Raw genomic sequence first — 13,223 nt, 5'->3', positions numbered from 1 at the left:
TATCGTATTTTGGTGAGGATACGGATAGGTTTTTTAGGACGGGATTTCGGCATTGGGAAAGTAGTGAGAAACCGGGTATTTACCAAGTGGTGAACTGAAAATGGAATGATTATTTAACGTAACATGGGGAGACAAAAGGGATATGCAATGGTAGGGAATAGGAGTTTGGTCTTGGATGGGTTAATATTATTTATTAAAATAATTTCAAATATTCTTACAATTTGTACGTTATTTAAAAACAAGTTAACTTAAACAATTTACTAAGATATTTGTAAGATTTTATTTAGTTGGGCGTTAACATATTCACCAAAATATTTGTTCGGGTGGAAGATTGTAATTAATCTTGTAAATGTAATCGTACTCATATTAAAAGCACGCATATAACTCTAAGTAATATGTTCGTACGGATATTTGTACGCTAGATCGGACATAATACTGTAATTAGTAATGTACTTATAATAGAATGCAATTCTTTTATTTGCAAAAACGTAAACTGTTTGCCGTCGATGCCCAAAATAAAATGTATATACATATTTTAAATTTATGGAAATAAAATTAATGTGCACATAATACTGCACCTAAATCTGCTTTTAAGAGAACTCAACTATATAACAGTAATCAACATTGTATGTTTATAGGAATACGAGTACATTATATCCATTAAAGGGCCGTAATTAATCATGTACGTATAAACGAACGTTAAGTCAACTATTATTCTATAAATAAACGGTGACAGTCTTCATGGAAATGATTATTAAATAATTATGCGGAACGGCAGTTAAATATAACCCAGACGAGAAGGTGTCATAACGTCATGTGCACAACCTTTGATCACCTTACCACGAAAGCAGACGCAAATTATGTAATTTGTGCACAAATAATTACAGTACACTGAGGAAATGCGTCTGTGCCGAACGCATATTTCTGGATACAAAACTACAAGTCGCACCTTGAACTTAAAGATTTCGCGTGGTCTGCAACAGTCTAAAATCCGTAAATCATTGGATCATAATAGCACGTGTGTATAATCTAAAATCACGTTGGCAAAAAAATGCAATAAACGGAAGGTTAGGCAGATCTAGGAAACAGGAAACAAATTCCAAAATATGCTAAATCACCAAACTTTCTCGCAAATAGAAAAAAAAACAAAACAAAAAATTAATGTGTGAAAGTGTTATGCAAATAACATAAAAAAGTAATACGCATATTTCTACTTTTTATTTTTGATCTTTTCTTTTTATTTGTTCATCCAAGAGAAATCTTATGGTTAAATCGCCCTTCAAGATGACCCATTTTCATATCTCTATGTGGAAATCGACGTGCAACACAAACAGAAAACTGCCGCAAATTACAATAACACAAAGATATTGTAATTTGAGGTCTATACTTTTCGTGAAAGCATTGACCTCACAGTTTGCCCTTTTGCTTGAGATCCCCAGAATATGGATCAAGTTCATTTCGAAATCACTTTCAATGTCAGCTTCTTCTCCGTATTCTCAACATGTTTTTCGTTTTCTTGGCTTTTAATTTTAATTAGCTGATTTTTCCAAAAAAATTAAACTGTTGAAAAAAAAAACAATAACTGTATATAAACCTTGATGGTTTGATCAATGCCACATTCCTTCATTTGATTTCAATTCAATGAAAAAAAACACACTAATTACTTTTTTTTATTTAATTTCTGGTTATTTTGTAGTGAAAATGCATTTTTCTTTTAATAAATTGACTATAAAGCAGTGATTCAGATATAATTAATCTCCTAAGCAGAGAAGTTTTTCAACATTTATTTAGCATCCTTCTAGTAATTAATAGTTAACACGGATAATTAATAAATGATGAGAAAATCTTAATTTTTGAAATTCTTGACGGCCGTGTAGAAGGATAAACCGCTTTTGAAAACCTGCAGATCAGAGAAAGTATGAAATAAATTATACACTAATGCTTGAACTCAATTTACAGTTGTAAATGCAGCTTTGTTGATGAAGATCATACCACCGGCGGTGAAGTACGGCGCCTTCTGCGATCTGCAGATGATCGTCGGTATGTACTTCTGAAGATGATTCGAATTATTGTACCACTTTGTGCTGTAAATGAAGTTCGATACTTCGGAAGCCTGAAAACACAAATATTTTGAAAAATAAAGTGACAGCTGTCAAAAGATACGTTTTTCAACCATTATATTTATTTGTGGTTATAACACTTGTTAATAACATGAAATTGACAGCTGTTCCAAATTTATCGCTACCTATAAGGATATCACATATTTGATTATATTTGTACTGTTCACCATTTGTTACATACAATTTTTGACGTTTTGACAGTTAACCCAACATATCTACTTGTACTACTTCCCAATTTCCTATAACTTACAATTTTTGACGTTTTGACATAAAGTGACAGCTGTCATTTTGCGATCCATTTAAAAATTATCGCAATCCATTGAAAAACGCTGTCCTATACACTTATAAGTACATAGGACTATATTTGCGTTAATATAGATTCAAATTATATTTGTCAAACCTACACGTTTCTCAATCGTCATGCCACACAACCCAACATATTTATTTTTACTGCTTCCAAATTGCCTGTAACATATGTTTTTGACGATAGATTGAGAAACGCTGACCTATACTTATAAGTATATAAGATTATATTTGCATTAGTTATTTGAGACTCAAATTATATTTGTAGTCATATCCGTGAAATTCATAAAGTAATAATTAAAACAATTATAGTTTCATAGATTAAATAATTAATTAATTAAATATATTAATTTCATTCACAACGATAATTTTTTTTATATAGCTATTTTATATTAATTAATTCCTACACGCGATAAAGTTTGAATGAATTGATTTCTTTCTTAAAAAAAATGTAATATTGGAATGTGGTTTTAGATGTGTTAGAATTTAATGAATGTAAATAGATCTTACGACTTCCGATAGATCGTCAGCAGGAAAGCAGTAGAGAGCCAATTGGATAGACACGCATATCATGTAGAAACAGCTGGTGGCTACAGCAGGAATGGTGTTTCTGAAAGAATAGTAAATGTGTTCCTACGATCATGTGCATGTTGTAAATGGGTCGACGATTGGAGTGGCGGATAAGAACATCCGGGACAAGCAACTTGGAACCGGATGTAATGTGTCTACCGGATGTTAAACTATTCTACGCAAAAATGAACTTAAAAACCCGGACCTTATGCATTTCCAAATTAACTTTCAATTATTATTATGGGGCGACTAACAGCCGAATGGTTAAGTCGATCTTGGTGAGACCTCTCGGTGCTTGCAGCAAAAGGCCCATCGTTCATCATGAATGAACAGTCAAATGAAAGAGGTTCAGCATATGCAACTTTAGCAATAGTAGAAAGACGGCAGCCAACCAACAAATTACAGAAGAATATAATGGTAAAAGCTTTGGAAATTTTCCAAAAAAAAACAACATGTACGGCCATTATATTTAATTAATATTCACAGGAATAAGATTTTAAATCAATAAAATTTCACGACAAATACTTTTTATATTGTGAGAATAAAATTTACAAACAAAATATTTTTAAATGTCTGAGTTACATAAGTAATGATATTTAATCCATTTCAAAAATATTTACTTATTGTATTCATCTAAAAATATTAAAATTATCTATGTTCGTTAATTAAACAAATAATTAAAAAAAAAAGATAGCAAAATATATTTAATTTGTTTTAATTTAATCTAATTTAATTATTAGGCAACTCAGCTATTTTGGGAATTAATCATATATTTTGAAGCTCAACATATAGTAAATAAGATTAAAACTTATTTTGTTACATTCATATCATTTTTGTTTTCATTAATTTTATGACAAAAAATTATTTTAAGTCTGTCTGTCTACAAGATAATTTCTTTGTTGGATATTTTCGTATCATTTTACTGCAACAATTTTTTATAAAAAAAAATTACTTGAATGTCTAAAATGGCTGTTCCAAACAATATTTCGGTTTCCGAACAAAATTATGTTATGAGTTGTACCGTGTTGAACAAATACGTGTATAACAAATATTATTGGTTTGTGAACTTAAATTAGATAAAGTAATTAGTTTTTTTTGTTATTTAAAAAAAAATGTTGCATTTGGATCATCTTGAGTTTCATCATGATTTTGTTTGTGTTTGTTTATTTTTCAGAAAATTACTTCAATAAAAACTTTTGTGTAAATGAATAATTCAAAAAACAAATTCTGTTATTTTTGTATCTTGAACTCACTTGAATTTAAGAAAATATACAAAATGTCTTCTTTTCCAAACAATATTTCGGTTTTCGAACAAAATTTTGGTTCATGTTATGAGTTGTATAATGGGAACAAATGTAATAAATATTTTTGGTAAATGAACCTAAATTACACAAAGTAATTACTTAGTTTTATTAGTTTTTTTTGTGTGTTATTTTATGAAATTTTCATTTCTAATCTTAAATTATTCAAACACAATGAACTTTTTTTGTTGTTGGTTTCGAATGATCTTGATTTTTTTTCATAATTTTGTTCGTGTTCGTTCAATTTTCTTCAAATTATTCAAATTATATTTAGGAAAATATACAAAATGCCTTCTTTTCCAAACAATATTTCGGTTTCCGGACAAAATTTTGGTTATAAATAATATTGTATATAACTAATATTGTTGGTTAATGAACCTAAATTAGACAAAGCTATAACTCAATTTAGTCAGTTTTTTTTGTTATATATATTATTTGTTTCTTGTTTTCAATACAAATTAATAAAGTATTTTTCTTCTTTGTGTATATCTCTTCAAAACTAATTAAAAAAAAACTCTACATGCAAACGCTTATTAAGAATATCACATAAACTACATACATATTGTAATAATTTGTTATTACTCTGTGTTATGTATGTATTTATTGCTTGCAAATCGTTGACAACATCTTCTTGGTACTCTCTGTGAATGCCAATAGACGCATGTGCACATGACGTCCACTCCATATGACATTGAACAGAATCTTGCGCCGTTTCAAATGCATAACATCATTATGCAATTCATAGTTCCTACTTCCGTTTCTACTATTATCTTCTAAAAATAGCAACAAAAAAATCGTTTCGTTGAAAAACAATATCTACGAATGGAGTAAATAAACATATAGGATCTATATTTAGATGTAGTATCATTAATAATAAACGATACTTATTATGTCTGTCTGTGCACAAAATTATATTTTTATGTAAAAATCTACGAACGATGAACATAAAATGTTTTATATTTATTTCGTCTGAACTTTATCAGGAGTACATAAATTGATCGCATCGATGAAATAATTGATGTAGTTATTGCATCACACATTGATTGAGACTTTGAAATAATACTTCCACAATAATCAAATATATTGCAAAAATCGTGCCATAATCAGAAAAGTATTTACTTTTAGACTTTTAGTGGAAATGGATCAATAAATTACACCTCATTACAAAGTAATTAATTTGAAATAAGCGTTAATAATTATTGCTTTTCTCTTGAAAGATCTGATTTTCAAAAATTTTGTCAACTTTTTTATTTCTATTTAGACTTTCAATTTTTTATTTATTGTTGCATATATTAGAAAGATAAATACAGAAAAATTCTTTGTTTTCGAACAATATTTCGGTTATCAAACAAAATTTCGGTTACCAAACAGAATAGATGATATGTATAGTTAATGAACGTAAGTTGTTTCGGTTTTCGAATTTATTTGTTTGTTTAATTCGTTCGTACTAAAAGAACTAAATTTCGGTTTCTAAACAGAATATGTAAGATGTGTGGAGAAAGAACATAAGTTGTAATTTTGAAAACAGATTATGTATTAAACATTATTATTTATAAGTATAATCGTTTTTGTATTCAAATTATTTCTTCTTTAAATCTGTTAATAAAAGAATAAAATTTTGGTTTCCACACATATGTGAGATGTGTGGAGAAAGTACGTAAGTTGTAATTTTGAGAACGGATTTTCTATATTTCGGGTTTCAAACAAATTTAAGTTTGCAAACAGAATAAACAAGATATCGTATTCGGTTATCAAACCATTTAAAAAATAACGTAATTTCTATTCCCGAACAGAATTTACAAAATTACAATTAAAATTTAACGATTGAACATTACTCTGAGAATTATGAATATTAATATGCAATTAAAATTTTGATATACTAGTTCTGTGAAAAGATAATTATTGAAGGTTGATAATTACACGACGTAGATTTCTAATAGCATTTAAAGTGAAACAATTAATAACTTGCAAGTTTACAAACTAAAATTACTTGCAATTAGAGGTCTAAATTATTAACTTTTCTAATAATTCTAAGAAAATTAATTATTTTCATTAATTAAATAAACAAAAATAAAAAAACATTTTTTTTTCCATCTCCGTACAGTCAAATCAATAGAATGACAAGTAGAGATTTCTAATTGAATTTGTGCCTATATTAATTAAAATTTTGGATGTGTAATTGATTGAAGTTTCTAAATTTTTAAAAAGTTTGAGTTTGTATTTACCTTTCTGTTAGAATGAACAACTGGATGCAAATGCTGTAGGTGCTGAGCAAATATTGAAGGAGTAACGCGCTTTTGAACGTCTCGCTGAAGAAAGTGGTGTACCTAAAACAAACGCGATTTGCAGTTCAAAAGTAAAAAAAAGACGTGCAACGAACTCGAGAAGAAAAATGTGGTGTTTGATGCAATTCTTCAAATTGGCTGCAATTTTAGCTTCATTCGTCTCATCATCCAAAAGCAATAAGGCGTCTCGGATTAGCATGAACTGCCTCTTGATGAGGATACATAAAGACATGAAGAAGACGTCCAGACCAACGACGTAGATGCAATCGCAGGTGAAGGCAAAATATTGGCCGATTAAGAGGATGGCGAAGGCGTGAGGAAAATCAGGGATTTTGCATACGAAAACCAGATCTTTGCTCACGATGGAACGCACATATAAAAGTGTTAAGGTGACGAAGAAAGTGCGTTCGTAGATAGGAAAAGCTCGGAACCAAAGCTTGTACTCATCCTTCTTAGAATTAGGTAAATCCTCCCAGAAATGCTCCACTTGATTCACAAGCCAACTCATGTTTGGAAGGTAGAATAATATGACAACCAGCTTAGTTCCACCCTTTTAAAAAAGTTACTTTAGTCTTGTGACCATTACTTAAATAAAACAAAACCTGCATGTACGAAGAAAAGGCTTCTGCTGCATCCATAATTACATCGATGTTATTATAATTCTCAGCCACCAATAAAACGATCAAAACAACGTAAACTACGCGTAGTAAACTTACAAAAACTGAGATGCCATAACCAAAATTGTAGCTATGAGCGTTCAATCCAACGTAACCCAATGTTTTCAAGCCCATATTGGCAAGAGCCACGTTCTTTGTTACAGTCATAATGTGTTTAGATCAAGATCAGATCGAGAATTGATCATGGGCTTAGCGCAATCGAAAGTTAGACTATAATTGCTTCATAATTGTCGACATGTGGCAGAGTTTCTTCGATCAACTTTTGTTCGCATTCTCATGCATCGCGCTAATAAAAGAAGATGATAATTGCTGTGCATTATACAACTCTGTTTGCCAGTCGCGACTTCTATTTGGATCGACATTGAAATTCCTTTACGCTTTTAAACTAATTCTTTAATGACAATAGATGGCGTGTACCAAATACATATAATTAAAAAAGTGATTGCATTTTATAAGTCTGTTTAATCGAAATCCAAAAAGTTGCACTTATTTATATTATATATCTAGTAGGTAAATTAGGCTCTCAGAGCCGCATGCGGTTCTTTTTCTTTTTTTCCTTTATTTTCCGGTCATCTATCTCACATGAGACAATGAACTGAATTGGCTCTTTTGATAAAAAAAAATGCCACGTGCATGTTTTTAAATGCAAGTGACTCTGCTACAAAATCTAATAATTTATCAATTTTAATAGTATATTTTTTTTACTACACCAATTAAAAAAAAATACTTTGTCATGTAATAAAATCAATAATTTTATTATAATTTATAATACGAGACAATAAAAATATAATAAACTATTTGGAAAATCCAAAGATACAGTTTAAACAACAAAATTATGTAATTATTATTGTAGAATTTGACATAAATTTTGTTAATACCAAATGTGAAATGATCAAAGTCTAAAGTAGAATTAAATAAAAACAAAGAAACTAGTGGAATTTATGCAAATTATTGATTCCAATTAAAAAATTGAATATAGAAGTATGTAATGAAACAAAGAAAAAATAATAATAATTGACATAATAAATTATTTCATGTTTAATTTAATAGGAGAAAATATTGCAAATTAATACAAATTATCGTAAAAATATGTTTTCTTCAAATCATTTTATTTCTCAATCTTATTAAATACATATTATTCTTCATTTTTTTGTTACATAATGAGAATAAAAGAAATGTGCATAGTGCGTTTTATTGGTTTTGCCAATGTTCCGAACTGTTTGAAACCGGACGAATTGAGGAAAAAAATAAAATAGAAATAAATCGTACAAAACGAGACTTGACTAAGCTGGAATTGATCCTGGTCAAAGAAAAATTTAGTAACATTACTTTTTTTTAATATAAATTTGTCGTCCGAGAAAATTTAAAGAAACTAGAGAAAATCTTTACAAAACAATCTACAATAATCTAAATACAAGATATTCAACGTATTTTCATCTAAAAAAATAATATTTCATATTAAATCATATTTGATATCTTAACATTTCCAATAAATGTTTAATTACTTAATCGTAATATTTTTGCTTCCACCCATAAAATTTATAAAAAAAATACTACATTATCTAAATTACATATACAAATTTTGTTACATCTCACTAAATAAATTCATTTATTTATTTTATTTTTAAATAAATGAAACATTAAATCCTTGAATAACACTTTACTAATAAAATTCACAGCAAAACCATCAAAAATGTAATATTAAAAAGAAATATACCTTATTAAGATTAACCACGTTCTTAATTGTATCACAACATATTTTATGTTTATATACAAATATGATGTTTTTTCGTTAATCCAGTCGAATCTGTTTTTTGTTGTTGTTGAATGTATGTACTTCCTATACCAGGTATTGTTGCTATTGTGTCATATTACCATATTTGTTGACTAACTTATTTGTTCAAAACAAAATGGGTAACCTAATTATTTTTCTTACATAAAATATAAATAATTGATATCTGAACATTTCCAACGAATGTTTAATTACTTAATCGTAGATTTTTTTTTGCTTCTACTGAAAGAAATTATAAAAAAAACTACATAATATTGTCTAAATTACATGTAAATATAAAATATATCTTTTTAAGATTAAGATTAATCATGTTCTTAATTATATTACTACAGATTTTATTTTTATATTCAAATATGATTTTTTTTTTCGTTTATCCAGTCAAATTTGTTTTTCTTGTATGTATGCAATTCGATTAATTCGGTTTCAAACAGTCCGGTATATCGATTACGCGCACTATACGAGATATTGTTGCTATTGTCTCGAGAGGAGAGAATACCTACATATCACCAATCCATGAACAATTCACAAATTTTGTCTAAAACAAAATGGATAACCTAATTATTTTTATTACATAAATAACTGTAAAAATAAATACAATCTTATGATAAGAAGATAACCTCACATAATCTTAATGAAATAAGGAACTTCATCGTTCATCATAAATTTAGAAAATAGCAACTATAAAACAGAGACATTTATTGTTATTTTTTAAGAAACAAAGTCATCAAAAGCGGAAGTAAAATGTGCAAAAATCGCATAAATATTATTCACTAAATGTCATTTTTCTAGAAATGTAGAATTTCGCAATATTTATATTAAAAATTATTGTTTGTTGGCATTGGTTGCGCTGCGGTTTCTCAAGGTAACTTCTTCTATGGACAAACCTTTACGAAATGCTACATAGTGTCAACAGTTAGTAAAAGGTGGGTCAACGTCCGAAAACCTAAAGATGAAAATAAAAATATGAAATATCATCATCATAAAATGATAGCAACAATAAATTAACTACTAAATTATGTGACGTCTCTTCACATCCAAATTTAAATAATAAATGTCGTTTTCCTGATGGGGCGTTTCTTTTCCACTAAAAACATGTACGATTTTATTACAGTTATTCCAACGATTTTAAAACTATTAATGAAACCGTAGGAGAAATCTGCAAAATAAATTAATTCAAATTTATTATCGTATGATTTTTCGTTCAGACAATATGGGTCAACTTGTTAACTTTGATGACCTTTTTAATAATTGCTATTCATAAACATAAACACTGACTAACTTATTATTGCGATCTAAAATTCAATTTTTGATTCTCATGAAAAACAAAATCGAGCACGTGCAAAAAGGAAACATATTTTTAGCAGATAATTAGCGATAAATTAAGGATTGACAGGTTTAGTGAATTAAAGTTACAAACAAATCAATTAACTTGCAATCATCAATTGAATTTATCTGCATAAATACTAGTGTAGTATATTGACAATAAATTTAACCGGAACATATGCATTTACGTTTAAAATTTACTATTGATTGATGAATAAATTGATGATGCTTGTTTATTTTAAACGCATTATCGGTTTTTTTCGAATAACACGAGGAAAGTTTTTATTTATTCAAATTACATTAAACACTTGCACACGCTGACAGAAATCGATTATATATTTATTCTAATTACAAACGGAAATGGAAGTAAAATTGGATAAATTGCTAATAAATACTGCAATTTTGATAATAATAATAATCATTATATTACTAACAATAAAATAAACAAATTAAAACACATTTATATAATCAAAATAATTAAATTTAAATTTAAAACTAATTATTATCAATTATTTTGTGTTTATAATACAAAAGAACATATATAAAATAATATAAAGTAAATATTTACATAATTCATGTTGTTTCAATAATTAATTGTCAATTACAATAAAAAAAACTACAATAAAATAATATAGTCACAAGAAATTTTTCTAGTTTTCTATTATAAATGCTAATTTATTAAAGTATATAAAAAAGATTTAAAAATAAAATAATAAATAGATAATTAGATTGCAATAAGTCTCATTAATTATAATTAGTTCATATTTTTTTAAATGAATATGTGCGTTCTGTAATGATAGTGAAAAATTGTATTTGTATATATTGCTTTTTTCTGATGAAATTGTTTAAAAATTATTGTAATAATGAGAATTATATGATTATGCAATTATTTTTTTCATTGTTTTTATTAAAGCAGTGAGAATTGAAAATATATGCAGTTTTCAAATTTAATTGCTTATTTCGTATAATATAATAAATACCAAAGTATGAAAGTGATGAAGAATACAGAACTTGATGAAATTATTCAAATGAGAAGAACAGAACTTTGAAAACCAAAGTAAAGAAGAATGGTGAATTAGGCAAAATTATTCTAGAGATAAATATTTAAGGATGATGGAAATAATGGTTACAATTTTCAAAATCATAGTATGAAATCTATAAAGAATAGAGAGCTACATGAAATTATTGAAATGAACAGAATTAAAGAAAGTTTGAAATGACAATTAGAAAATAAAACTAGATGAAATTATTCAAGAGTGAAGAACAGAACTTTGAAAACTAAAGTTAAACAGTAATAAATTAAGGGAAATTATTGCGTAGAGAAAAATTTAAGGATGATGGAAATACTGGTTAAAATTTTCTAAATCAAAGTATGAAAGCGTTTTGAATCATTTATATTTTTTAATAGATGTTTATGAAGGGAGAAGAAATGAAGTATGAAAGTGATGAAGAATACAGAACTTGATGAAATTTAGAATTGACAATAGATTTGTTTATACCATTATACAAAATGCAGACAATTTAGTATAAAATTAAAATATGAAAGTGATGAATAATAGTAAACTAGATGAAATTAAACAAGAAATAATAAATGAAGGAAGATGAAAATAATGTAAAAATCTATCAAAACTTCCAAAACCAAAGTAAAAAATTCATGAAAAAAGAGAATTAAAAGAAATTATCCAAAAGATCGGAATTGATGGAAATAATTAATAGAACTTTAAAAACTGTCAAAACTAAACCTTTATTTTGATTGTTTACACATTTGAAATCTTGAAAAAAATTTCAAATAGTTAAAATTTTATTTTGCTTAATGTATGTTCAAAGCAAAGAAAATAACATTTAATATTTTCAGATATTTTTTTCTATCTGCTTTAATAAATCATAATTTCTGAAACGTAATTTTGTCAGAGATTCCGGTAAACAAAATGTAAGAAACACATATAAAATTATGTCATTATTATAGTCAATAGACGAAGGACATATATTAATTGCATAATACGCAAATTCAAAGAAAACAATTTTCCATTCAACAATAAAAAGATATTCTTGTAAACATCTAATGAGATTATTTGAAACATAAACATGGTAATTTACGTGCACATTAACGTACAAAGTTTATAAAAATTGTAATGCTTGTTTATTGCACATTGTAAACATGTAAAAATAATAAAGTACTTACATACATTTCCTTTCAATTATAAATAAAATAATTTGTATCTAAGAATCAATTATTTACATAAAGTTATTGAAAAATATTGAAACTGTTAAACAAAATTAAAAACATATAATAGTTAAAAACACAAGCAAATACAAAATTATTTAGTATTTTTGCCCAATAATTTATATTTGTTTTGGTACATTAATAGTATATTATTATTAATAAAGAGTACTAATACAAAAGTAATTCTCAGGAAATTAATTTAAAATTTAGCGTTTCCAGGGAACATAAAAACGGGAAAAAATGACCTTGCAATATAACACCTTACTTAATAAGTTCGTATGATGACCTATATAATGGTTAAAAAAGGTAATGGTTAAAAAAGTTCCCCAACCGCTTCTAACTGATTCTAACTAAATAATTATATCCAACTTTAACAATATTCTAGATAGATTAGTAGTTATACTAAAAAATACGTGAATTTTGGAAAATTATGTTACATTTTTTTTAAATGTAATTTGTAATTTGATGTTGCAAACATCGTGTGCACATATCAAACAAAAAAATGCTCCGAACCGCATAAAGCAGACGATAATTATATAATTGCTAGTCACAATTAAAACGCGCTTACTTGCATAACGTGCACAAATTATTTGCGTTTCTCAGTCCAAATTGTTTAATAATTACACCA

At 27.1% G+C, this 13,223-nt stretch overlaps 1 protein-coding gene across 1 annotated transcript; it reads right to left on the bottom strand.

The window, feature by feature from the left end:
- Window positions 1–1,846: 1,846 nt before the first annotated feature.
- Window positions 1,847–7,403, bottom strand: LOC108560368 (odorant receptor 22c-like). Its single transcript, XM_017917885.1, has 6 exons — window positions 7,182–7,403; window positions 6,675–7,129; window positions 6,520–6,621; window positions 2,934–3,033; window positions 1,958–2,113; window positions 1,847–1,900 (listed from the first exon to the last, which is right to left on the bottom strand). The coding sequence occupies exons 1-6, from the start codon at window positions 7,401–7,403 to the stop codon at window positions 1,847–1,849; spliced, it is 1,089 nt and encodes a 362-aa protein (XP_017773374.1).
- Window positions 7,404–13,223: the final 5,820 nt, after the last annotated feature.

The sequence above is a fragment of the Nicrophorus vespilloides genome, unplaced genomic scaffold (assembly GCF_001412225.1).
Source record: "Nicrophorus vespilloides isolate i.1.1-1 unplaced genomic scaffold, Nicve_v1.0, whole genome shotgun sequence".
In the NCBI taxonomy this organism is placed as follows: domain Eukaryota; kingdom Metazoa; phylum Arthropoda; class Insecta; order Coleoptera; family Silphidae; genus Nicrophorus; species Nicrophorus vespilloides.
This window is presented reverse-complemented; position numbering and strand designations above follow the sequence as displayed.